The 26,986-nt window shown below is 41.7% G+C and overlaps 1 protein-coding gene across 1 annotated transcript; it reads right to left on the bottom strand.

The window, feature by feature from the left end:
• Positions 1-7,766: 7,766 nt before the first annotated feature.
• Positions 7,767-19,784, bottom strand: LOC118150496 (uncharacterized). The gene is given in 4 exon segments (XM_035288425.3): positions 7,767-8,811; positions 8,813-8,875; positions 17,224-17,282; positions 19,493-19,784. Coding segments are annotated over 4 exon segments (1,365 nt in total). The 3' UTR covers positions 7,767-7,860.
• Positions 19,785-26,986: the final 7,202 nt, after the last annotated feature.

The following is a 26,986-nucleotide window of genomic DNA, read 5'->3' as shown; positions in this document are numbered from 1 at the left end:
GGTAATTCAGGAGCATGTTGTTTAATTTCTATGTATTTGTATAGTTTCTAGAATTCCTTTTCTTATTAGTTTCCAGTTTTATTTTTTGGTGGTCAGAGAAGATCCTTGATAGTGTTTTAAGTTGTTTAAATGTTTTAAAACTTGGTTTATGACCTAACTTATATTCTTATCCTTGAGAATGATCCATGTGCTGAGTAAAAGAAGGTGTACTCTGCAGGCCTTGGAATAAGTGTTTTGTTAATGTTTATGAGATCCATTTGGTCTGTAATGCAGATTAAGTCTGATTGATGTTTCTTTGTTGACTTTTATGTCTGAAAGATCTGCACATTGCTGAAAGTGGGGTGTTGAAGTCTGCCACTCTTACTGTGTTGGGACCTGTCTCTCTCATTAGTTCTAATGCTGTTTCCTTTATATATCTCGGTGCTCCAGTGTTGGGTGCATATATATGTAAAATTTTTGTATCCTCTTGCTGAACCAATCCTTTCTTTATTATGTAGTTACCTTTTCTTCCCCTTATAGTTTTCATCTTGAAATCTATCTGTCTGCTTTGAATACAACTAATCCTGCTTCTTTTGGGTTTCCATTGAGATGGAATATCTTTTTCCATTCCTTTATTTCAAGGCTATGTGTGTCTTTATAGATAAGTGTGTTTCGGTTAGGCAACAGATCAATGTGTCTTGTTTTTTCATACATTCAGCAAGTCAAAGTATTTTAATTGAAGAGTTTAGCCCATTTACATTCAATATTATTATTCATAAGGAAAAACTTACTCCTGTCATTTTGTTATTTATTTTCTGATGGTTTCATGATCTACTCCTCCTTTCTTCTTTCCTTCCTGTCTTCCTTTAGTGAAGATGATTTTTCTGTGAGTTTATGGTTTAGTTTCATACCTTTTATTTTTGTGTATCCATTGTATATTTTTTAGTTGGAAGTTACCATGAGGCTTGCACATACTATCTTAAACCCATTATTTTAATCTGATAACTACTTAGTTCTAGTTGCATAAAGAAACAAAGAAGCAAAAAACAAATAAATAAAACTGATAAAAATTGCACCTCAACTTCGTCTCACTGCTTTTTGACTTTTTGTTGTTTCTATTTATATATTATTGTAATGACTATGTCTGGAAAAGTTGAAGTTATTTTTTATTGGTTTATCCATAATCCTTCTACTTAGAATAAGAGTAGTTTACACAGTACAATTACATTGTTATAATATTCACTTTTACAATTACCACTGAGTTTTGTTCTCACAATTACCCCTGAGTAATTACATTTACCCCTGAGTTTTGTGCTTCAAGTTTGAAAGATCGTTTTTTCAGATATATTATTCTAAGGCAAAAGATTTTTATCCTTCAGCACTTTAAATATATCATGCCTTTCTCTCCTGGCCTGAAAAGTTTCCACTGAAATGTCTGCCGCCAGCCATATTGGAGATTCATAGGATGTTGTTGGTTTCTCTTATCTTTCTGTTTTAAGAACCCTTCTTTATCCTTGCTTTTTAGGAATTTGATTATTAAATGACTCGAGGTAGACTTCTTTGAGTTAAATATGCTTGTTGTTCTATAATATTCTTATACTTGCATATTGATACCTTTCCTTATGTTTGGAAAGTTCTCTATTATTATCCATTTGAAGAAACTGTATACCCATAGGTTTTTTTTCTATCTCCTCTTAAAGGCCACTAAATCTTAGATTTGTCCTTTTGAGGCTATCTTCTCGATCCTATAGGCATGCTTCATTGATTTCTACTCTTTTTATTCTTTTGTTTTTCTTGACTGTAGATTTGCAGATGGCTGGTATTCACACTTACTAATTCTTTCTTCTGCTTGATTGTTTCTGTTATTAAGAAAATTTGATATATTCTACAGTCTATCACTTGCATTTTTCAGCTCCAGAATTTCATCTTGATTTCTTTTACTTATTTCAAAGCATTGTTAAACTTATCTGATATATTTCTGAATTCTCTATATTATAGTGAATTACTTTGAGTTTGAGCAACACAGGTATTTTGAATACTCTGTTTGAAAGGTTACGTATCTCTTTCTTCAGAATTGGTCCCTGTGGCTTATTTGCTTCATTCAGTGAGGTTATGTTTTCCCGGATGGTGTCGATACTATTAGCTATTCTTTGGTGTCTGGTCAATGAAGAGTTAGGTATTTATTGTAGTCTTCACTGTCTGAATTTGTTCGCACCCATCCCTCTTGATAATGTTTTCCAGATAAATTGCAAATACTTGGGTGTTTGCGTTTAAACTGTATCTGCTTTTGGGTGCACCCCAAGCCCACTAATGCTGCAGTTCTCACATACTTGTGGAGGTACCACGTTGATGGTCTCGGAAAAGATCCAGGAGAAGTCTCTGGGTAATCAGGCAGAGACTCTTGTTCTCTCCCCTTACTTTCTCCTAGACAAACTGTTTGTGTCTCTCTCTCCATGTTCTGAGCCATCTAAAGCTGGGGGTAGAGTGACACAGGCACTCTGCTGGCCACCAACACTATGACTGTGGTGGGTCAGACCTGAAGCCAGCACAGCTCTGGGTCTTGCCCAAGGCCTGCTGTAACCACCCCCTGGCCCCTGCCTATATTTGCTCACAGCCCTAAGGCTCTGTAATCAGCAGGTGGCAAAGCTAACCAGGCCTGTGTCCTTCCTTTCAGGGCAGTGAGTTCCCAGAGGTCAGTTCAGAGGTGCTATCCGGGAGTCAGGAATTAGTTAAAGATCTTAGAACTCTACCTGGTGTTCTATTGTATTGCATCTGAGCTGGGACTAAAGCCACAAGAAGCAGTTCTTCCCACACTTCCCTTCCTTTCCCAAAGGCGAGGGAGCCTCACCTTGTAGTCACCCCTGCTGCAGGCCAGGGAGAGTACTGCAGCACTACCACTGATGCTCCCTTAAGTCCCACGGGTGCTGAAGTCAGCTCATGGTGAATGCTCCCTGGACTGGGACTCACCCTTCAGGGCAGTGGGTGCCTGTGTAGTCCAGGGCAGGTCCAGAAATGCTGTCCAAGAGTCACATCCTTGAACCGGGGGCTCCGATAGCCCATGTGTTACTGTATCCCTTCTTGCTATGCTGGTACCTGAAGCTAGTGAGTCTCAGAGAATAACCCAAGGCCCTCAATGTTTATTCAAGTCCAAAGGGTTATTCAGTTAGCCGGTTATAAATGCTGCCAGGACCTGGTCATTTCTTTCAAGACAGCACATTCCTTTCCAGCCCAGGGTGTGTCTAGTCATGCTGTCCAGAAGGTATTGCCTGGAACACGGGCTTCACAACTCTGACCAGTGGCCTATTCTGCTGTAGTTGAGCTGGTATTCAAGTGCAAGGAAAAAAACGTTCCTCACAATTCTCTCTCCTCTCCTCAAGTGGAAGGAAGGGCTCTTTTTTGGAGCTGCCAGCTGTGCAGTCTGTGGGGCTAGGGCAGGGATGATGCCAGCACACCCTCGGCTGCCCCAGCTGGTGTCTCAGTAGGTCATCTGCACCCTTCCACAGCCCCGCCACAGTCCACTGTCTCTGGGCCCAGTTCAGTGCTAGAGCTGCAGTCCTTATGGCCGAGACTGCCTTTAAGGTTGTCTGAGAAACCTGGAACAGATGAGCCCCTGGTGGCAAGGCTTGTGGGAACTCAAGTTATGATTGCTGGGATGGGCGATTTCCCTCTGGCTTGAGCTGGTTTAAATGCTCCCTTCCCAGGTGGGAGTCAGCTAAGTTTGGTCTGGGTTTCCTTTCTGCCGTAAGAGACAGGACTGAGTTCAGTGCCTCACAACTGCTGTGCTCTCGCTCTTCCGGCTTCCAGAGATGCTCTTTACACCACACTGCCACTGCCTAGGGTAGGGAAGGGGTAGTGTCAGCGACTTAAGACTGTTTTTTTTTTTCTAACTTGTCAGTGTCTCTTTCAGTGATACAAGCAAGTACTATGAGAATTCACCTGATTTTTGGTTCCTATAGAGGTGTTTTGTTCTGTGTGGATGGTTGTTAAATTTCTGTCATTGCGAGGGGGCTGATCTGGAGGCTTGTTTTCTGCTGTTCTTACTCCACCTCTCTTACCTTAAGGTTTTTTTTTTTTTTCCCTCTGAAATGTCTAAGAATGAAGAGTGTGATCCTTTATTACTATCCAAATATGAAAAATGCTTTCATGTCGCATGCTGGATGAAAATATTAGTTTGCAATGACAAATACCTTCAATTGTACATACCAAAGAGTAAGAAGAAAAGCATTGTAATTTTTTGTTTTTACCTTGTTGTCTGACAACTCGAAAGAATAGTTGTCTATTCCAAAGATGATATTAGGGGAATTTTGTTCTGTAAATCAGTAATAGGCATTTAGTATTTGGATAGAGAAAAGAAAACTAGAGTTTGTTGGCTGATATTTAGTATATTTTATTGTTTCATATTATCCCTTACAATGATATGACTTAGCAAAAAACAGTTACAAAACTGAATATAACTAAACACACACACACACACACACACACACACAGATGGACACGTGTAAAACTGATGAAATGTGAATAGATAGAGTGTATTAATGTCCATTTTCTTTTTGCTTTTCCTTTTTTCATTGTGCTTTAGGTCCTGGGGTACATGTGCAGATCACTCAGAATCGTTACATAGGTAGATACATGGCAAGGCGGTTTGCTGCCTTCTTCCCCCCATCACCCACATCTGGTATTTAATGTCCATTTTCTGGTTGTGATGTTGTACTATACTTTTGCAAGATCAGTGGAGGAGACTGAGTAAAGATACTCTGGTAGTTCTTCATAGTATTTTGTCATGTTTACAGATATATTAAAAGGCATTCAGTATAATTAATTATAAGAGAAATGCCTAATTAAAACCACTGCATCACTTCACACTCATTAAGAATGCTGTTATCAAAAAGACAATAAATAGCAAATGTTGATGAGGGTGTGGAGAAGAAAGAACCCTGGTACACTGTTGGTGGAAATGTAGATTGGTATAACCATTATGTAAAACAGTATGGAGGTTACTAAAGAAATGAAAAAGTTGGCCGCTGGACATGGCGGCTCATGCCTGTAATCCCAGCCCTTTGGGAGGCTGAGACAGGCATATCTCTTGAGGTCAGGAGTTTGCAACCAGCCTGGCCAACGTAGTGAAAACTCATCTATAGTAAAAATACAAAAATTAGCCATGTGTGGTGGCATGTGCCTGTAGTCCCGGCTACTCAGGAGGCTGATGGAGGAGAATCACTTGAACCAGGGAGGTGGAGGTTGCAGTGAACCTAAATTATACCATTGCACTCCAGCCTGGGTGACAGAGTGAAACTCCATCTCAAAGAAACAAAGTGACTACCATATGACACAGCAATCCTTCTTCTGTATAAATACCCAGAGGAGATGAAATCACAGCCTCATAAAGATATCTTCACTCTTGGCTGGTCACAGTGGTTCACACCTGTAATCCCAGCACATTAGGAGGCCCAGGTGGATGGATCACCAAGTCAGGAGTTCAAGACCAGCCTGACCAATATGTTGAAACCCTGTCTCTACTAAAATTACAAAACTTAGCCAGGTGTGGTGGCACATGCTTGTAGTCCCAGCTACTCTGGAGGCTGAGGCTGGAGAATCACTTGAGTCCAGGAGGCAGAGGTTGCAGTGAGCCTAGATCACACCACTGCACTCCAGCCTTGGCAACAGAGCGAGACTCTGTCTAAACAAAAAATATATATCTGCAGTCTCATATTCATTGTAGCATTATTAACAATAGCCAAGATATAGAGACAAATTAAATGCCCATCAGTGGATGAATGGATTTAAAAATGTGATGTCAGGGGGTGGGGGGGGTGTAGTTACATATATTTATACAGAACAAAATATTATTTGATCTTAAAGAGGACATCTTCACATTTGCCACAACATGAATGATCCTGGAGAACATCAAACTAAGTTGAATAATCCAGACAGAAAGAAAAATATTCAATGGTCTCATATGAGGACTGTATAGCTTAGGGGCTCAAATAGACTGAGGTAAAGAATGAAACATTGGAGGTGGGAGGGGAAATGAGGAGATGGATGTTGAAGGATACAAAATGGCAGATATGTAGGATGAACAAGTCTAAAGATCTAATGTACAGAGGGGCTAAAGGAAATTGTCTTATGAATTTTTGTTAAATAAGATTTTTGCTGCTATTTTCACGCACTTAAAAATTAGAGAAGAGGCTGGGTGCGGTGGCTCATGAATGTAATCCCAGCTACTCAAGAGGCTGAGGCAGGAGAATTGCCTGAACCCAGGAGGCAGAGGTTGCGGAGAGCCGAGATTGCTCTATTGCACTCCAGCCTGTGTAACAACAGCGAAACTCCATTGTAATTAAAAAAAAAAAAAAATCTGAGAAGAGAGATATGCTAATGTGCTTGACCACAGTAACAATTTTAGTTTCTGTATCCCATAATATGTTGTAAACCTCAAAGATACACAACACAATTTCTTTAAAATAAAAATATAAAATCCATCATACTTCTACATACTAACATTGAACATGTGAAAATCAAAATTAAATGCATGATACTATGTACAGTCTCTTGAAAGAAAATGTAATACTAAGGTATAAGTTAAAACATGGACAAGAAGGTGTGTACAAATATTAAAAATCAAAATATCTTCCTAAAATTTAGAAAATACAAAAATGTAGTTGACATATCCATTTACAAAGAAGAACAGATTAGACATACACAGATGCATCTTAAAAACAGGGCTGAGTGAAACAAGAATTGATGATGGATACAGAAATTGAAAACTAATGTCCACAAACAGTATGAGACATATGTTAACACTCATACAGAGAAAAGGATGCACATCAATGCATTACAACGATTGCCAGTGTAGACAAGAGGAATAAAACTTGGTCGTGGAAATAAAGGAGAGTGAATGAGTAAGTAAACAGGAGTGCGTCTTGAGCAATTAACCCGAGGAACATACCTCAGCCCTCTACACTTGATGCCAAAACCACTCTACTGTATTTCTTTCAATAAAAACAGGATTTTTTTTCATGGAAGAATTCCTTGTTTTTGTTTGTTTGTTTGTTTGTTTTAATTGCATTTTAGGTTTTGTGGTACATGTGAAGAACATGCAATTCTTAGTCACTGACATTCTATGGAAATACTGGTGTATGGAAGTGGTAATAAAAGTATCAACTTGTACTTGTATGATTGTGTTCAAATTCTCCGTAGACTATGCTTTCGTTTATTGCCTGCAGTAGACAATGGCCACTCCCAGTGTCCCACATTTGGTAGGCTCCTGCTCCACCCCGAGTTTCTTAACAAAGAAGTGCCCTACTATTGGGACCATGTCCTGCAAATACCATCATTCTAGTGTGTGTGATGTGCTGTTTTACTTTCCGTAGGTTGAGGTTCTTGGTCTTTTAGAGGGTGTTCAGTTGCTCAAAGAATTGGGTGAGTTAGAAAACACACTACCATGAGGTATATGTCCTGGAGGTGTTGATTTTGATGTCTTCATTGTGGAAAGAGTGTCACGGTCACCTACATACAATGCAGCTCTTTTTATGTGGCCTTCTAAATATGTACATGCTCCAAGAAACACCAAATCCTCTGCTTTGTCTCCTGTGGGATAAAATTTTAGGAAGAAGATTTGTCTCCAGGAATCAGTCCTTCACCAAGTCCTTATTCAGAATGTCTGCCTCACCTGTGGGTCTGCCCACCAACCCTATAGGACCTCATATCCCTCCCTTCTCGAATGCCTACCTCTCCCCTTTCTATCCTCCTCACCATCAGAAAACAGGCAGAGAGACACTCAGTCATCAGCTCCTCAACATTTATTTTGTTGTTGTTGTTACTTGTCCAATTGGGTTTCTCCCCATGTGACTAATCCTGCCCACCCTCCTGTGAGGATCTGTCACATCAGTTGAGGTCTTCATCCTTCTGTGAAGAGCATTCACATGAGTCGAGGTCTTCGTCCTGCTGTGAAGACTTTTCACATGAGTCAAGGTCTTCGTCCTGCTGTGAAGATTTTTCACATGAGTCAAGGTCTTCGTCCTGCTGTGAAGATTTTTCACATGGGTCGAGGTCTTTGTCCTTCTGTGAAGATCCTTCCAATGGGTCGATGTCTGTGTCCCTCTGTGAAGATCCTTCCCATGTATCAAGGTCTTCGTCCTTCTGTGAAGATCCTTCCCATGTGTCAAGGTCTTCGTCCTTCTGTGAAGTTCCTTCCCATGGGTTGAGGTCTTCATCCCTCTTTGAAGATTCTTCATATGAGTTGAGGTCTTCATCCTCTTGTGAATATCCTTCCCATGAGTCGAGGTCTTCGTCCTTCTGTGAAGATCCTTCCCATGGGTTGAGGTCTTCGTCCATGTGTGAAGATCCCTCACATGGGTCGATGTCTTTGTCCTGTGAAGATCCTTCCCATGGGTCGAGGTCTTTGTCCATGTGTGAAGATCCTTCACATGTGTCGAGGTTTTCATCCATGTGTGAAGATCCCTCACATGGGTCAAGGTCTTCATCCTTCTGTGAAGATCCTTCCCATGTATCAAGGTCTTTGTCCTTGTGTGAAGATCCCTCACATGGGTCGAGCTCTTCGTCCTTCTGTGAAGATCCTTCACATGAGTCTAGGTCTTCAGCCTCCTGTGAAGATCCTTCAGCTGAGTCATCTAGGTCTTCATCCTCTTGTGAATATCCTTCCCATGAGTCTAGGTTTTCGTCCTTCTGTGAAGATCCTTCACATGGGCCTAGGTCTTTTTCCCCCTCCTCTTGGATTGGATCGATGGGGTTCTTTCGGGACTGGTCATTCTCCATTTGATTTGAACATATTTTCTTATCCTTCCTGTAGTAAAACACTAATATTGTTGGATATTGTGATTATTTTGGTCTTCTTCAAGCTTTGTTCAGAGGCTAAAGCTCGGTGCAGTGTCTCCTGTGTCTGGTAAGAAAATAGGGAGAGGCCAGAAAGACATTATTTTTGGTGAAAAGGGTAGAGACTGAATAGCCGTCCTGGTGGGAGGGGTTGTTTATGAGAAAAATTGCAGGTTGAGAAAGGGGTTTGTGCCAGAGAAGAACAAGGTGGAATCATAGGGTAGGGATCTATGGGGAAGAAGAAGAGGAGCATGGCTAGGGTCATCCGTGTTAGTCCAAACTGCACCATTTTGTAAGCTCTTTGCTATTTTGCAGGCCTTGGTCAAAGTGAAACATTCCATGGGGATTCAGGCTGTGAGAAACAACCTGCCTAACCGCCTGAGCACAGGGCAGACAAAGGCCCAACTAAAGAAACATCACTATCACATCTTGCTTGGCAAAGCTCTAAGGAACACCACAATGAAACTTCATCAGAGAAAGGGCCAAACCACCTAATCATAAGCACATCTTATCAATATCCTGCTGGGCAGCAAGCCATACTGCCCAGTTCCCTCCTATCCATACCCATAATTATGCCAGCCTGTAAGCAGTGGTGGGTTCTGGTATTAGGCTGGTCCCTGACTCCCACAGGTGTTTGCAAAATAGCTGTGTTGCTGTTTGAGCTGCTCCCTCTCTGTGTGTTTTTCTTTCACTCTCACCTTCTTTTCGAAACCTAACATTTTGTTGCCAAAACCCAGAATGGTGATTAGGTTCTAATGAGTAAGTTTTCTCTTGCCACCTGGAAAGCAGCAAGCACCACAAACTGGACCCCGGCCTACTTCCAGATCCTGAGTGGACTCCCTGTTCCCAGTCCCGTTCTCCTTATTTCTCTCATCTTCTCCAGGCCTGAGCTAACGCCCAGATATTGATCAACCTTTCCATCTAATGTTTCCTTCCTTCCTCTTTCCAGGCAGCCTCAACAAGGATCACCTCCATTGTCAGACATCACAACCAGCGCTGGCCTTCAGTTAGTGGGTGAGTCTCCCTCTTCCTCCTTTCTGGATTCCTCTCTATTTCTGCTGGTTCTTCAAAAAGTTTCAGTGCTGGGTGAGAGGTCTCCCCAGTCACCAGGTAATCACAGCCTGGCTTCTTAGGGGACACTCTCAGAACACTTGCCACTCTGGCCGCTCTGGCCGCCAGGGAACTGTGAATAGCTCTGGGGCTGCCCTGACTCTAAAGATCTCTTCTCCCAGGAGGAATCGAGTACTCACTTCCCTTTGGGGTATTCACTTCTCTCGGGAGTACTTGGTCCCCTCTGGGGTATTCACTTCCTTCCAGGGCATTCACTTTCATCAGGGATATCCACTCCCCTCCAGAGTATTCACTCCTCTCTTCCAAAAAACACATCTTCCAAATTCAACATAATCTAAAAAATTCAACTTCCAAGTTCAACATAATCTAAAAATCTTTCTCCAAAGCAATGATAAATTATCTGAAGTGCTTTTCTTTTCTCCATTCACCTTTCTCTCTCTCTCTCTCTCTCTCTCTCTCTCTCTCTCTCTCTCTCTCTCTCTCTCTCTCTGTGCCAATCCTGTTCACCTTTTCAAATCTTCTTCCTAAAGGAGAAATCCCCAAACAGGCCTCCTCCTCTAGACAAGCCTTCCTTCTCTGCATTTCAACCTGACCAACAAACCCCTTCCTCAACCTCCTGCCCACCACCATTCCCTCCACCTTCTTCTTTGGCTCTGGCGCCTCCAACCCCTTATTGTCGCCCTGCATCCCCACTGCCTTCTCCACCTCAAACCAGGTCTGAGGTCCAACCCCCTTTCGCCAAAAAGCAGCCACATGCCCAAAGGCCTTCCAAAGCCCTTTTCTTGCAGGAGGTTGTGAGGGCTGAAGGCATAAGCTGAGTTCAATTGCCCTTCCCTCTAGCTGACTTCTCTTGTATTAAAAGGAAACTCGGCTCCTTTTCAGTGGATCCTACCTCCTTCCAAAAGGAATGTCTGTACTTCCCAAAATCTTATGACCTTACCTGCCGTGACATATATGTCACTCTCTCCTCTACCCTCAGCCTGGAGGACAGGAAACACATCTTTGTGGACACGCAGGCCCATGAGAACACATTCCACCAACAAGATGATGCTCATAACCCAAGAGAGACCCTAGCTATCCCCAGAACTGATCCCAATTGGAATGATCAGGCAACTTCCATAGACAGACAGGAACAAGGCCAAACAATATCATGCCTTCTAGCTGGCATAAATAAAGCCGCCCCTGCTCTTTTCTTCTTCTGCCTTTCAAAGGTCACAACTAAATTTGCCACCTTAAATCCTAATACAAATAAGGGCAAAATCTATCTCCGTTTATAATTTATCTCTGAGTCAGCCCTAGACATTTGAAAAACGTTTGAAAAACTGGAGGATGGCCCTCAAACCTACTGAAAAGACTTAATCAAAGTGGCCTTTAAGGTCTTTGAGAATAAAGAAGAAGACCTGAAAACCCCAAACCTAAAAAAGGACCAGGCTAAATACCAAATGCTGGTAGCTGCCACTCAGTGGTTCCCAAGGCATACAGAATCCCTCAGCTAGGCAACAGTCACCTACAGGAGCCTGTTATAAGTGCAGTCAACAGGACACCGGGCAAAAGTCTGCCCTAATCCCAGGACACTCTGGAAACCTTTCCCCATCTGTGGTACCAAGGAACACTGGAAGTCAGGCAGTGCTCAGTGAAACTCTTCATCCTGCTTCAGCACCTCTACCTGAAGACTGTCAGGAAGTCCCCCGCCCCCACTGCCATCACCACCTCAGAACCCCGGGAAATGCTGCCAGTCTCCGCTAAGCCCATGTCTTTCCTGTTGGACACTCAATAAGAAAACTACTCAGTTTTACCAGAATATTCGAGACCATTTTTCAGTTCTTCTATGTCTATAGTGAGATTCAATGGAATCCCTTCTAGGCACAGACTGGTCCTTTATTATACAAACTATTCAACACCCGGCTTCACCCACTCTTTCCCAGTCATCTCTCGGTGTCCTACACCTTCCTTGGAGTGGGACATATTAAGTAAATTCCAGGCCTCCATACAATGTGCCTCCTACAATTCTACCCCTTTTGTTTTCCTCTGCTGCTCAAATGCTCTTCTCCCTCTCAACCTCATTATCCACCCTGTTACCTTCTGTTAATTCTGAAGTTTGAAATATTTCTAAGCCCACGATAGCCACACGTCACAACCAATTAAAATAACACTTCAAACCCCCTCCATTTTCCTTCACCAGTCTCAATATCCCTGTAATGCAGCCAGCCTCAGGGTCCTCAAACCTATTATCTGTAAACTTTTACAAGCTCAAATTCTCAAGCCTGTCAACTCTCCCCACAACACCCCTATTCTGGCTTTCTAAAAGACAGGCTCGTCTTACCCCTTGGTCCAGGATCTCCAAGTTGTTAACGAGGCAGTGGTACCAATCCATCTAGTGGTCTGCAACCCATATACTCTACTCTCCCATATTCCCCCATCTACCACACACTCCTCTGTATTGGAATGAAAAGACGCCTATTTCACTATTCCCATAAATCAGGCTTACGAAAGTCTTTTTTCTTTAACTCGGTAAAATCCTAATATTTTCATATCCACCTGACTAACATGGACTGTACTGTCACAGGGGTTCCGGGATCGCCCCCGCCTATTCAGACAGGCCCTTGTCCAGGACCTAGCTGAACTTCCCTTTGCTCCTAGCACCCTCCTCCAATATATCAATGACCTCCTTCTCTGTAGTCCCTCCCTTAACCTGTCCATCCAACACACCACTCAGGTTTTAGGTTTTAAACTTCCTCCATAGTAGAGAATATTGGGTCTAACCCACAAAAGCTCAGTAGCCCAAACCCAAGTTACTTACCTTGAGTTTGTCCTAACCCCTAACTCTCGAGCCATCCCAAGCCAATGAAAGGAGCTACTTTGGGACATGCTCCTTCCTCATACAAAATGTTCCTCCTCTCCTTCTTGGGCCTTGTGGGATATTTCTGGCTGTAAATTCCCAACTTTGACTTACTGGCCAAGCCGCTCTACACAGCCTCACATGGCCCATCCAAAAACCCCTAACTCCAGCTTGTCCCATCAACTCCCACTTAAAAAAAAGAAAAGCTAAAAAATGCCCTTTTAATAGGCCTGGCAGTGGGACTGCCCAACCTCACCAAGCCCTTTACTTTGTATGTACATTCTGACCAAGGCCTTGCTCTTGGACTACTCTCCCAATGACACAGCAGTGCACCACAAGCTGTTGCATACCTGTCAAGTCAACTGGACTCTGTCATCCAAGGCTGGTCACTCTGACTAAAAATCTTGGGGGTGGCCACACTGCTGGCCTCAGAGGCACAGAAACTCACTCTCTACCAACACATTACTATTGCATATTCCCATGACCTGCAGGGCCTCATAAACCATCAATCCCCTATATCCCTCCCAGCATCCCACTTACAGCAGGTACACGCCTTATTCATAAGTAACCATCTAATCACCTTTCAGAGACATAAAACTTTCAACCCAGCCACACTCCTCCCTGTAAATACTTCCCACTCTAAGCTCTCTCACTCTTGCCTGGACCTCTTAAACTCCCTCTCCTCCCCGTTCCAATACATTTCAGAAGCCCCTTTGCTGGGAACACATACACGGTTAATTAATGGAAGCTCTTTTAGGGAGCCATGTCCAGCAGCTGGCTATTCCATCATTGCTGAAAATAATCTCCTAGAATCCAATGCTCTCCCACCCCATGTTACCTTGCAAGAGGCAAAGCCAGTTGCCCTAACCCAGGCCCTCACCCTAGCAAAGGGAAAGAGGGTCAACATTACACCCATTCCAAATATGCATACCGCATCCTACACTCTCATGCCTTAATCTGCCAGGAATCTGTAGTTTTCACACTAGAAAAGGAACTCCCGTAAGAAATGGCAAATTAGACATAAGTTGCTGGAGGTTGCTAAACTACCACTAAAGGCCAGCATTATTCATTGAAGGGGCACCAAATAGTTACAGAAGCTATAACCAAGAAAATCTTTTGGAGACGTTTGGCAGCATGGCCGGCAGCCATTAAGACCCCATCATTATTGCCCATTTTTCCCAGCATACACCCTGTATATACCTAGGAGGAACAAACCCCACTTGCCTGCGCTGACACAATTCAGGAATAAATGTTTCTATCTCAATGAAGAAAGTGTCTTGGCCAAGTTTTAAAAAACCTTCTGTAGTTGTATATGTGCACAACCATTTCCATGCTGGTTACTGCCCCTATTCCAGCTTTTTAAAAAATAGATACATTCTTCCACCATGTCTGCCAATCTCAAAGATATTTCGAAGGTGTGTTCCCTTTGCATTTAAACTTCCTCTGAAGAAGCTATCAAACCACCTCCTTTCCCACACACGAGGCCTGAGGACACCTACCAAGGCAGGACTAGCAAATCACCTTCACCCACATGCCCCACATAAGTGATTCTATACCTTTAGACAATAATAGACACCTTCTCTGGATAGATAAAAGCTTTTCCTATCACCACGGAAAAGGCACACACCATCGCTTCTATTATCTTCACCCATATTATCCACCAGTTTCAACCCCCTGTTGCATCCAGTCAGACAATGGGCCAGCATTTGTTTCACAGTTTAACCAACAGTTGACAAAGTCTCTAAACATTAAATGGGCTTTCGATATTCCTCACCACCCCCAATCTTCAGGAAATTAAAAAAAAAAAAACCCGACAAATAACCAAACTCTCCCTAAAGGTTAAAATGGCCTGGACTTCGCTTCTCAAATTGGTCCTCATGAGTTTATGAGTCATTTTCCAGAATCCAGTCAGCCTAAGCCCATTGAAACTCATGTATGAAAGCCCCTTTATCCACCAGAATCTCCCTGTAATTTATCCCTCTTCTATGTGAAATACTTGGGTAGTGTTACACCTTATGCAACATCTAATAAGACAGCATGCACATGCTTACTTTCCCTAGCCTAAAAGTCCATCTTCAAGACACTCCACTGTTCCTACAAGAGGGCACTGGGGCTGAGTCGCAGACTCCTCCTCCTCCCCTCTCCAACTTAAGTGGACAGGTTATCACCAGGTTATCCTAACTACTCCCACAGCAGCAAAGCTAGCCTCCTTTTCACACTGAATACACCATTCCAAACTGAAAAGAGCACCAGAGCCACATGTAGAAACTCCTTCACCCCCAAATTATTCTCCCTCCCTCACAGGACCAACATCACTGCACTTAACAAGAATTCCAGAAGTTGCCAATCTAGAAGGCCCTAGTCCATTATACTCCCTGCCTCCAATTTCAAACCTTTTGTCCCAGACTTTGTTTCAGATCTTCCCTGGTTTTCCTTCCCCATATCCCTGGGTAGTCCACGCCAATTTCTCACACTAATCCAGGAGGTATGACTTCCAAAATTTCACTCCTAGTCGAATCTCCTTCTTCTCCTTTTGTCTTCCTTGTCTGTGGGATATTCTGAGTTTCCCCCCCCAAACCTGTATCAGTTGAGGCCCTCAGCCTCACACACTGCCTCTTAAATCAGTCACACTCCCATCTTTCCTCCAATCGTTAAATTTGTTTGTTCACACAAATCCAACAGCTCATAGCTCTTCCTGTCAACCTGGCCACATAAACCCAGGCCAAATAAACCTGCATCTCACCTACTCAGTCCATTCATCCCCAAAAAACTGTTTATAATCTTGCTGGGCTAAACACCTTCCCCTCAATCCATCAAATCAACCCACGCCATCACACACAGGGCTGTCACCCTCCTTCGCCTCATAGCCTCTTAGCTCAGCAGGTTACAAGTTGGATTCCATAAAACACCTCTTACCAAGCCCTCCCCTCTCTGCCTGCCCTACTCTCCATGTATCCAACACAAGGGCGCTCCCTGGAAAAAATGCACAAACAATTCCCTCAACTGCAACCTTTATTCTTCTGCCCTGTCAGGACAGCAATGGCTGTTAGTTACAAAAATCCACTCATCTCTCTCTCTCCAAAACCAAGCAGCCTTCACCACCTCCCCCACCAACCTTCCCTATTAGGCCCTCCCAGAGACTCCCTTTGCTGGCAGCTATTCAGTTTGGAAAAACATAAAAGTTAAAACAAAAGGTTTGTCCAGAAATCAACCCCCCATTTTCATGGCTTGCCCTAATACCCTACAACTTTTGTCTGTCCGCTTCCAGTGTCTTCTTCCTTTGCGGCACAAACTCTCATCTCTGCCTACTGGCCAGTTGGTGAGGAACAAGCACCCTGGTGTTTCAATCTAAACGTTAACATTTGGCTGAGCAGCCAGACTATCCAGGTTGCTTTAGCAGCTTCTGTCTCATCTTCCTCCACAAACACTAAGCAGCCTCTACATCTCCCTCTAGTGTTAGCGGAACTAAACATCTCTGCTGCACTCAGCACTGGGATAGGCCTTTCTTAGGGCCTTAATCTTCCTCTTCCTAATACTACCAACTGCCCCATGTATACCTATCTTCATATCTCGCTTTATCTCCCCAAGGCTAAACTCCCTTGTCCCGGCAGCCACCTAGCAACACATCGATACCATCCTTCTCCTCTGCCAAGTGCAGCACCGGTGCCTCCAGGGAAATAACTCTCAAGTCGATCACTCACTGCTGCAAAATCCAAACCCTGATTACAGCACCCCTACTCATCAGGAAGCAGCCAGATCAACAATTCCCCTCTTCCTTTTATACTAAAGTCGAAGGCAACAATGTGCGTCCAAACCACCATTTTGTAAGCACCCTGCTGTTTTGCAGACCTTGGTCAAAGAGAAACATTCCATGAGGGTTCAGGCCATGAGAAAAATCTTGCCTAATCACCTAATCGCAAGGCAGACTGAGTGTTTGCATGCAGGATACTGCAATCTAAGACCAAATGTGCAACAGTGTGGGGATTGTTCAACTTACTACTGGGAATTATGGCCAGTGGGGGGTGGGAGGAAACATTTGGATTGGAAGAGGAGAAGTACAACTATCTTCTGTTAAAGACCACATGAGAGTCTATGTAGAAAAGTCAATCTTACAAAAGGCTTTTACAGTCACTGAGGTTACCAAGATTGCCCAACTAACGAAACACTCCTATCATGTCTTCTGGGCAAAGTTCTAAGGAGCACCACAGTGACATCCCACTGGAAAAAGAGCTAAGCAGCCCGATCATAAAAACATCTTATCAATACCCTGCCAGGATCATAAAACATCTTATCAATATCATGCCAGGCAGCAAGCCATACCACCCAGACCCCTCCCACCCATACCTGTAAGTACCTGAGCCTGTATGTAGCCATGCGTTCTGGCATTAAGCTGGTCCCCCACTTCCACAGGTGTCTGCAATATACCTGTGTCACTGTTTGAGCAGCCCCCTCTCTGTGTGTCTATCTTTCAGCCTCACCTTCCCTTCAAAACCTAACAATCTTACCTTGTCACTTTTTTTGTTGTTGGATATACTTTTCATCTTGGTGCTTGAAGTTGGCTGTTATATGACTATGGCTGTTTGTAGAATTCTGTGTATTCTAGGCCCTTCTAGAGTGCAGACATCCACAGCTACATTGAAGCTTGCCAGTGGTTTGCCCCAGAGCTCCTGCCCGCCCTATATATACCCTCCTAGTGACCAGGCAAAGCCACACCCTTGAGCTTTGTTTGATTATACAGGCAGTGTCCCAGCCAATGGCAGTCCTAGGATGGCTTTGACATCACAAAGCACCACCCTGACAACTCCCTGGCAACTCCCTGACAACTCCCTGGCAACTCCCTGACAACTCCCTGACAACTCCCTGGGCTTGGGGGCAAAGGATGAAAGGGATGTAGAGAAAACCAAATGCTGTTGTTGTTTCAACATCCCCTGAAGATGCATCCCAAAATGATCTCCCACCACTCCTCCTTTCTCCATGTTTAATGTTCATGGTTCACATTGATGTGAGAGGATGATTTCTTCAAGCCCTTCCCCATAGTCATTCCTATTAAGTGATTCATTCTTTAATCTTCCAGCCCTCACCATGACCTAGTATTTTAGATGTCTCACCTCAAAGACCTCCAAGCTAGTGTGGCCGCATTTAATTATTGGTGCAGATGTGAATTATCCCTCCTATAGTTCCTTCATATGCACCTTGAAGACCGTTTACTTTAGATTATTGCCAGGCAAATTTCAACCTATGTTCTTTTACCCAATGTCCATGTATTTCTCTTAAATTTTCTATTTCCAGCGTGAAATAATGGCCTTTGGTCGTTAAAAACTTTGGTGAATAAACATTCTTTCCTGTGTATCCTAGTCTTGTTTCAAATCAGGGGAGCGTGTTCATAGTAAATGTAGTATCCCAACATGGATTCTCCCAGTATGAGGGGTGGGGGATGGAAAGGGTATTCATGTGCTCAAAGTTGTTCTAAGTGTTTCCATGCAGGATACTATAACCTAAGACCAACATGTGCACCAGTGTGGGCATAGTTAAGCTTTTTACTGGAGATTGTGTCCAGTGCAAAAAAAAATGCATTTAGATCGGAAGAGGAGAGGTAAAAGTATCTTTTGTCAAAGACTACACGAGAACGTATGTAGAAAAGTCAATCTAAAAAAGTGCTTCTACAATAATTGATGTTAGCAAGATTACAGAGTAAGAGATCAACATAAAAATCAATAACAATCATTGTATGTTTACCTATTAGAAGAGGCGCTGTTTCAGCCAATGGTAGTCCTAGGGTGGACAAGAAGTTAATTTCAACAACTGAAAGTTGAAACTAAGAACAGTGCAATTTAAAATGTCACTAAAAATATTAAAGGCTTGGGGACAAATGTGAACAAAGATGTAAATGACTTGTACGCTTAAAACTACAAAGAATTTGCAAAGATAAATTAATGACATAAGAAAAAATTGAAATGTGTACTTTGATTTTTTATTAGATGATTCAGTATTGTAAGATGACAGTTATTTCCAATTCATCTGTAGATTCAACTCAATTCTACCCGAAATTCTAAATAGCTTTTCAATACAAATTGACAAGATAATTACAGTATTCATATGGAAATGTAAAGTACCTAGAATAGCCAAAAGAAAAGTGTTGAATCTTAAAAAGCTCTGGATTGTATCAATGTCAGTGTTCTGGTTTCGGTAGTGTACTGAAGATTTTACTATTGGGAGAGACTGGTTGAAGGGTATATAAGGCCTACATGTACATGTCTTTGAAACTTATTCTGAACTTATAATTGTCTCAAAATAAAAAGCCAAAAGTATTTTAAAAGACAGTAACAGAAAGGGCCAAACATGTGTTCAGTTTTCAAGAGTATTCTTCTTTATCATATCAGGTTGAGGAACATACTCAAAGACACTCTCCCATGTCACACTGTAAGTCACAGGTGGACCCAGCACAAGAAGCAGGGACTCCTGGGAACCTTTTTCCTTTTTGTTTTTTGGCCTTTGTACAAGTGATATTATAAACTGACACTAGTTTGGTTATAACAATAACCCTCAACTACGTATTTTATATAATTTTTTTACACATTTTAGCTGTCTAAGGCAGGTTTAAACACCAGACAAAGTACCAGATATAGGATAGGATCTGCTTGGGATTTGCTCCACTCTGTGGCCACAGAGAGCAAGGTATTAGAAGCCAACCATATATTTTCCTCTGGGGCATAGACAGTTGAAGAGCAATCAATGAGAAAGGGCTGGGTATGGGAGAGGCATACAACATCTTACTGGCTTTGCATGTGACTGAATAAGAGGCTTTGAAAAATGCCAGCACCGTTGCCTCCACTGAGGCCACTACTACCTCTATACTACTATTAATACTACTACTAGAAAAGATTCCATACACAGAGAAGCTTCTATATGCCAGGCTCCACTCTAAGCATATAGTACCAAAGTCAAAGAGGAAACAGATGGTACATCCAAAATGAATAATCTGACAACTACTTGTCTGCAAAGGAGCCATTTTCAAACAGGTACATGCAGGAAGATCATCAGAGATAGTGCTCATTGCAATGGCCATCATTCCAGACCCAGGGGAATGACAGCAGGAAGGAAGTGGTTACTAGAACCTGAAATGATCAATAATCATGAGGAAATGGCTATCGTGAGAAGAACGGTGACCTCCACCAAGAGACTCATCTAGCCCGAGGTGACTCACAGGGATGGAGCCAGGAGAATAGGTCCACAGCCCTCACTCTCCTTCCTTTCTCCTTCCCACCTCTGACTCTCCTTGAGGCTCCCCATTAGCCAAACCCAGTGGACATCAGAGAGCCCAGGAGCCCATTGAGAAAAGCCTTCTAAACTGCCTCCCAGGACAGAGTGGGTGAAAAAGGGTGATAAGTGGATCTGGAAAGGCAGAGGGAAGATGTTCAGCAGAAATGCAATACTCACAGCAGTATCAGGAGGTAGAAATCACCACGGGGGCCCCATTGACTGGTGAGGAAATTGAGGCCTAGAGAAGCTCAGCATCTCAGTAATTATGCAACAGTGTTCAAACCTAGGTTCATTCTGCCCTAAATCTCATATTCTTCCTGGTAATCTGGGTAAACTGTATACCTTCTTCAGACTTTGGATCCCTCAGCTGTGGACTGAGTAAATTAGAATAACCAATGTCATTTAAAAATATATACTATGATTCTATAATCTTCACATTTAAAAACGCTATGATTCCTTTAAACTTTAGGTAATATTATGATTCTAGCCAACCAGACTTACAACTCCACAGTGTAAAACTAGGTGTGCTTGGCCTATACTATCTTGAACTACTGTGGTTCTTCCTTTCTGATTCTATTACCAATGGGAAAATACTAGCACCTAAAATCTAAGCAGTTGATTTGCTATGGAGAATTAGCCCAGAAATAGGATTCTTTAGACAGAAGTAAGCTATCAAAGGCCATCAAGTTTCTCAGCAACTCTAGAGTGAGTGCATATTCTATCTCAAGCTTTGGACTGGTCATAGGGACATAAAGACCATGTTCCTCGTTCTGTATTTTTGGAAGAAAATTGTTTTCCATGCCATCTCAAAAGTATATTCCATATCTGCCATATTGAAAAGGTATTCTGATGTAATGCCCAGCCTGACAGAAAATAAAAATGACAGAAAATAAAGCTGAATTGCTTTCTTTTGAGTATATACCCAATAGTAGGTGTGTTGGATCACGTGGTGTCTCTGTTTATGTTTTTGAGGAACCTTCAAACCATGGTTGTATTAATTTATGTTCCCACCAACAGTGTACAAGAGTTCTATTTTCTCAACATCCTCTCCAGCATTTGTTATTGCCTGTTTTTGAATAAAAGCCATCTTAACTGGGGTGAGATGATATCTCATTGTACTTTACATTTGCATTTCCCTGATGATCGGTGATGTTGACACCTTTTCATCTGCCATTTTTATGTCTTCCTTTGAGAAATGTCTATTCAAATCTTTTGTCCATTTTTTGATCAGATTATTAGATTCTTTTTCTCATAGTAGTTGCTTGAGCTCTTTATATATTCTGGTTATTAATCCCTTGTCATGTGGCTTGTCTGCAAATATTTTCTCCATCCTGTGGGTTGTCTCTTCACTTTATTAATAGTTCACAGAAGCTTTTTAGCGTGATGTAACCTTATTTCTCCATGTTTGCTTTGGTTGCCTGTGCTTGTAAGATATTGCTTAAGAAATTTTTGTGCAGACCAATATCCTGGGGTTTTTCCAAAATCTTTTCTTATAGTAATTTCACAGTTTGTGATATTAAATTTAATTCTTTAATCTACTTATATTTGATTTGATTATATGGTAAGAGATAGGGTTCTAGTTTCATTCTTCTGTATATGGATATCCAGTTTTCCCAGAGTCATTTATTGAAGACACTGTCTATTACCCAGTGGACGTTCTTGGTACTTTTCTTGAAAATTAGTTCACCGTAGTCACGTAGATTTGTTCTCTATTTTGTTCCATTGGTCTGTAAGTCTGTTTTTATCCCAGTATCATGCTGTTTTGCTTACTATAGCTCTACAGTATAGTTTGAGCTCGGGTAATGTGGTTCCTCCAGTTTTGTTACTTTTGCTCAGGATAACATTAGCTTTCTTGGATTTATTGTGATTCCATGTAGATTTTAGGATTAGTTTTTCTCCTTTTTTTAATCTTTATTTATTGTGTTTGTCAATCTATATATCATAGTTGTACATGTTTTGGAGGTACAAGTGATAATTTGTTACATGTAATTAATATGTAATGAGCAAACCAGAGTAATGGGAACATTCATAATCTCAAACACTTACCTTTTTTGTGTTGGAAATATCGCAATTCTTTTCTACTTTGAAATATACAATAAATTATTGTTAAGTAAAATTTCCCTACTCTACCATCAAATACTAGAACTTATTCTCTCTATTAAACCTTATTTTTGTACCCACTAGCCAACTTCTCTTCAGCCCTTGCTCCCTTCCCTTCCCCCAGCCTAGGGTAATGACCCTCTCTACCTCCACAAGATCCACTTTTTTTAGCTCACACATAGAGCATGTGATATTTGTCTTTCTGTCTTTGGCTTATTTCATTTACTGTAATGAGCTCCAGTTCTATCCATGTTGCTACAAATGAATAGTTGCTACTATTCATTCCTTTTTATGATTGAATATTATTCCAGTGTGTTTGACTTTTTTATCCATTCATCTGTTTTTAAAATTTTTATTTATTTATTTTTAAAGTATTTTCTTCAAGTATTTTGTGGTTTTTTTATTATTATTGTTATCACACTTTAAGTTCTGGGGTATATGTGCAGAACTTACAGGGTTTTTACATAGGTATACACATGCCATGGTGGTTTGCTTCATCCATCACCCCATCATCTACATTAGGTATTTCTCCCCTCCCCTAGCACCCCACCCCCAACAGTCCCAGGTGTGTGATGTTCCCCTCCCTGTGTCCAAGTGTTCTCCTTGTTCAACACCCACTTCTGACTGAGAATATGCGGTATTTGGTTTTCTGTTTTTGTGTCAGTTGGTTTTCTGTTTCTATGAAGAATCTCATTGATACTTTGATAGAGATTGAATTCAGTCTGTAGATTGCTTTGTATGAACACATTAAAATTATTGATTCTTCCAATCCATTAAAATGGAATATATTTCCATGTTTTGGTGATCTCTTCAATGTCTTTCATCAGTGTTTTATACTTTTTATTACAAAGATTGTTCACTTGTTGGGTGAAGTGAATTCCTAGGTATTTAGTTTTATGTGTGGCAATTGTAAGTGGAATAATTTTTTTTAATTTTTAATTTTTATTTTATAATCATCACTGATGATCCTTTGAATTTCTGCAGTATCAGCTGTAATGTCTTCTTTTAATTTCTGATTTTATTTATCTGGATCTTTTCTCCTTTTTCTTAGTCTGGCTTCAGGTTTATTGATTTTGTATAGCTTTTCAAAAAATCAACTTTTTATTTTATTGATAGTCTGTATTGATTGACTTCATTTTAGTTTCATTTATTACTGCTCTGATATTATTTCTTTTCTTCTAATTTTAGGTTCAGTTTGATCTTATTTTTCTAGTTTTATAAGATACATCATAAGATTATTTATTTGAACTCATTCCTCTTTTTTAATGTAGGCACTGATAGCTACATTCCCTCTTAATACTCTTTTGCTGTCTCTGATATTTATTATTTCTTTTCTTCCAATTTTAGGTTCAGTTTCATCTTATTTTTCTAGTTTTGTAAGATACATCATAAGATTATTTATTTGAACTCATTCCTCTTTTTTAATGCTGTATCCCATAGGTTTTGGTATGTTGTGTTTCCAATATCATTTATTTTGAGAAATTTTTCAATATACTTTTTTAATTTCTTCATTGACCTACTGGTCATTGAGGAGCATTTTAAAAAAATTTCTATGTATTTATTTCTATGTATTTATATAATAACAAAATTCCCCTTGTTATTAATTTCCAGTTTATTTTTTAGTGGTCAGAGAAGTTGCCTGATATTATTTCAATTTGTTTAAAAGTTTTAAGATTTGGTTTATGACCTAACATATATTCTATCCTTGAGAATATCCATGTGCTGGGTAAAAGGTGGTGTATTCCACAGTCCTTGGAAGAAGTGTTTTGTAAATGTCTGTTAGATCCATTTGATCTACAATGTAGATTAAGTCTGACGTTTCTTTGTTGATTTTGTCAGAGAGCTGTCCAATGATGAAAGTGGGGTGTTGAAGTCTCTAGATATTATTGTATTCTATGTCTCTCATTAGTTCTAATAATATTTCCTTTATATATCTTGGTGCTTCAGTGTTGTATGCACATATATGTAAAGTTGTTATATCCTTTTGCTGAACTGATCCGTTCATTGTTATATAGTGACCTTTTTTTCTCTTATAGTTTTGGTCTTGAAATCTATTTTGTCTGCTATGAATATAGCTAATCCTGCTTCTCTTTTGGTTTCCATTGGTATGGGGTATCTTTTTCCATCATTTTATTTTCAGTCTATATGTGTCTTTATAGGTGATGTGTGTTTCCAATAGGCAACAGATCAGTGTATCTTTTTTCATACATTCAGCCAGTCTATGTCTTTTAATTAGAGTGTTTAGCCCATTTACATTAAATGCATTATTGATAAGTAAGAACTTACTCCTGTCATTTTGTTTTTATTGTCTAATTTTTTGATGATCTTATCTTCCTTCTTTCTTTCCTTCTTGTCCGCAGCCTATCACTTGCATTTTTTCAGCTCCAGAATTTCTGCTTGATTATTTTTAATTATTTGAAACTTGTTAAACTTATCTGACAGAATTCTGAATTCTAATCTCTGTTACATTCAATTTGAGGTTTATCAACCCAGCTATTTTATTTTTTTGAGTCAGAGTTCCACTCTTGTTGCCCATGCTAGATGGCAATGGCAAGATCTCGGCTCACTGCGACCTCTGCCTTCTGGGTTCAAGCATTTCTCTGGCCTCAGCCTCCCCAGTAGCTGGGATTACAGGCATGTGCCACCATGCCTGGCCAATTTTGTATTTTTAATAGAGATGGGGTTTCACCATGTTGGTCAGGCTGGTCCTGACTTCAGGTGATCTTCTGACTTCAGGTGATCCACCTGTCTTGGCCTCCCAAAGTGCTGAGATTACAGGCATGAGCCACCACACCCAACCCAGCTATTCTAAATTTTCTGTTAGAGAGGTCACATATCTGTTTCTCAAGAATTGGTCCCTGTGGCTTATTTGTTCATTTAGTTATGTTATGTTTTCCTGGATGGTATTGATGCTAGTAGATATTCTTTGGTGACTGGTCATTAAATAATACGATATTTATTGTAGCCTTCACTGTCTGTGCTTGTTTGTAACCGTCCTTTTGGAGAATGTTTTTAAGCTGTTTGCAAATACCTAGGTGTTTTGTTTTAAACTGTATTTGCCTTAGGGGGCACCCGAAGCAAAGTAATGCTGCAGTTCTTGCAAATTTCTGGAGGCACTGCCTTGATTGTCTTGGAAAAGATCCAGGAGAAGTCTCTGGGTTATCAGGCAGAGACTCTTGTTCTCTTCCCTTACTATGTCCCAGACAAATTGTTTGTCTCTCTCTCTCTCCATGTTCTGAGCCACCTGAAACTGGGGATGGAGTGATACAGGCACTCCTCTGGCCACCAGCACTATGACTGTGGTGGGTCAGACCTGAAGCCAGCACATCTCTGGGTCTTGCCCAAGGCCTGCTGTAACCACCCCCTGTCCCCTGCCTATATTTGCTCACAGCCCTAAGGCTCTGTAATCAGCAGGTGGCAAAGCTAACCAGGCCTGTGTCCTTCCTTTCAGCGCAGTGAGTTCCCACAGGTCAGTTCAGAGCTGCTATGCGGGAGTCAGGAATTAAAGATCTTAGAACTCTACCTGGTGTTCTATTGTATTGCAGCTGAGCTAGGACTCAAGCCACAGGAAGCAGTTCTTCCCACACCTCCCTTCCTTTTCCAAAGGCGAGGGAGTCTCACCCTGTAGTCACCCCTGCTGCAGGCCAGGGAAAGTACTGCAGCACTACCACTGATGCTCCCTTAAGTCCCAAGGGTGCTGAAGTCAGCTCACGGTGAATGCTGCCTGGACTGGGACTCACCCTTCAGGGCAGTGGGTGCCTGTGTAGTCCAGGGCAGGTCCAGAAATGCTGTCCAAGAGTCACATCCTTGAACTGGGGGCTCCGATACCCCACGTGTTACTGTATCCCCTCTTGCTATGCTGGTACCTGAAGGCAGTGAGTCTCAGAGGATATCCCAAGGCCCTCAATGTTTATTCAAGGCCCAAGAGCTATCCAGTTAGCCAGTGATGAATGCTGCCAGGACCTGGTCATTTCTTTAAAGGCAGCACGTTTCTTTCCTGCCCAGGGTGTGTCTAGTCATGTTGTCCAGCAGTAGTGCCTGGAATACCGTCTTCACAACTCTGACCAGTGCCTATTCTGCTGTGGTTGAGCTGGTATTCAAGACGCAAAAAAAAAAAAAAAGTTCCTCAGAATTCCCTCTCGTCTCCTCAAGTGGAAGGAAGGACTCTTTTATGGAGCTGCCAGCTGTGCAGTCTTTGGGGCTAGGGAAGGTATGACGCCAGCACACTCTCGGCTGCCCCAGCTGGTGTCTCAGTAGGTCATCTGCATCTTTCCACAACCCCGCCACAATCCACTGTCTCTGGGCCCAGTTCAGTGCTAGAGCTGCAGTCCTTATGGCCGAGACTGCCCTTAAGGTTTTCTGAGAAACCCAGAACAGATGAGCCCCTGTTGGCAAGGCTTGTGGGAACTCAAGTTATGATTGCTGGGATGGGCGATTTCCCTCTGGCTTGAGCTGGTTTAAATGCTCCCTTCCCAGGTGGGAGTCAGCTAAGTTTGGTCTGGGTTTCCTTTCTGCCGTAAGAGACAGGACTGAGTTCAGTGCCTCACAACTGCTGTGCTCTCCCTCTTCCGGCTTCCAGAGATGCTCTTTACATCACACGGCCACTGCCTAGGGTAGGAAAGGGGTAGTGTCAGCGATTTAAGACTGTTTTTTTTCTAACTCGTCAGTGTCTCTTTCAGTGATACAAGCAGGTACTATGAGAGTTCACCTGATTTTTGGTTCCTATAGAGGTATTTTGTTCTATGTGGATAGTTGTTAAATTTCTGTCATTGCGAGGGGGCTTATCTGTGGAGGCTTGTTTTCTGCTGTTCTTACTCCACTTCTCTCACCTTAAGGTTCTTTGTTCCTCTGAAATGTCTAAGAATGAAGAGTGTGATGCTTTATTACTATCCAGATATGAAAAATGCT

This window comes from Callithrix jacchus, chromosome X (assembly GCF_049354715.1).
Source record: "Callithrix jacchus isolate 240 chromosome X, calJac240_pri, whole genome shotgun sequence".
Lineage (NCBI taxonomy): Eukaryota > Metazoa > Chordata > Mammalia > Primates > Cebidae > Callithrix > Callithrix jacchus.
The sequence above is the reverse complement of the archived record's forward strand: the minus strand, read 5'-3'. Positions and strand labels throughout refer to the sequence as shown.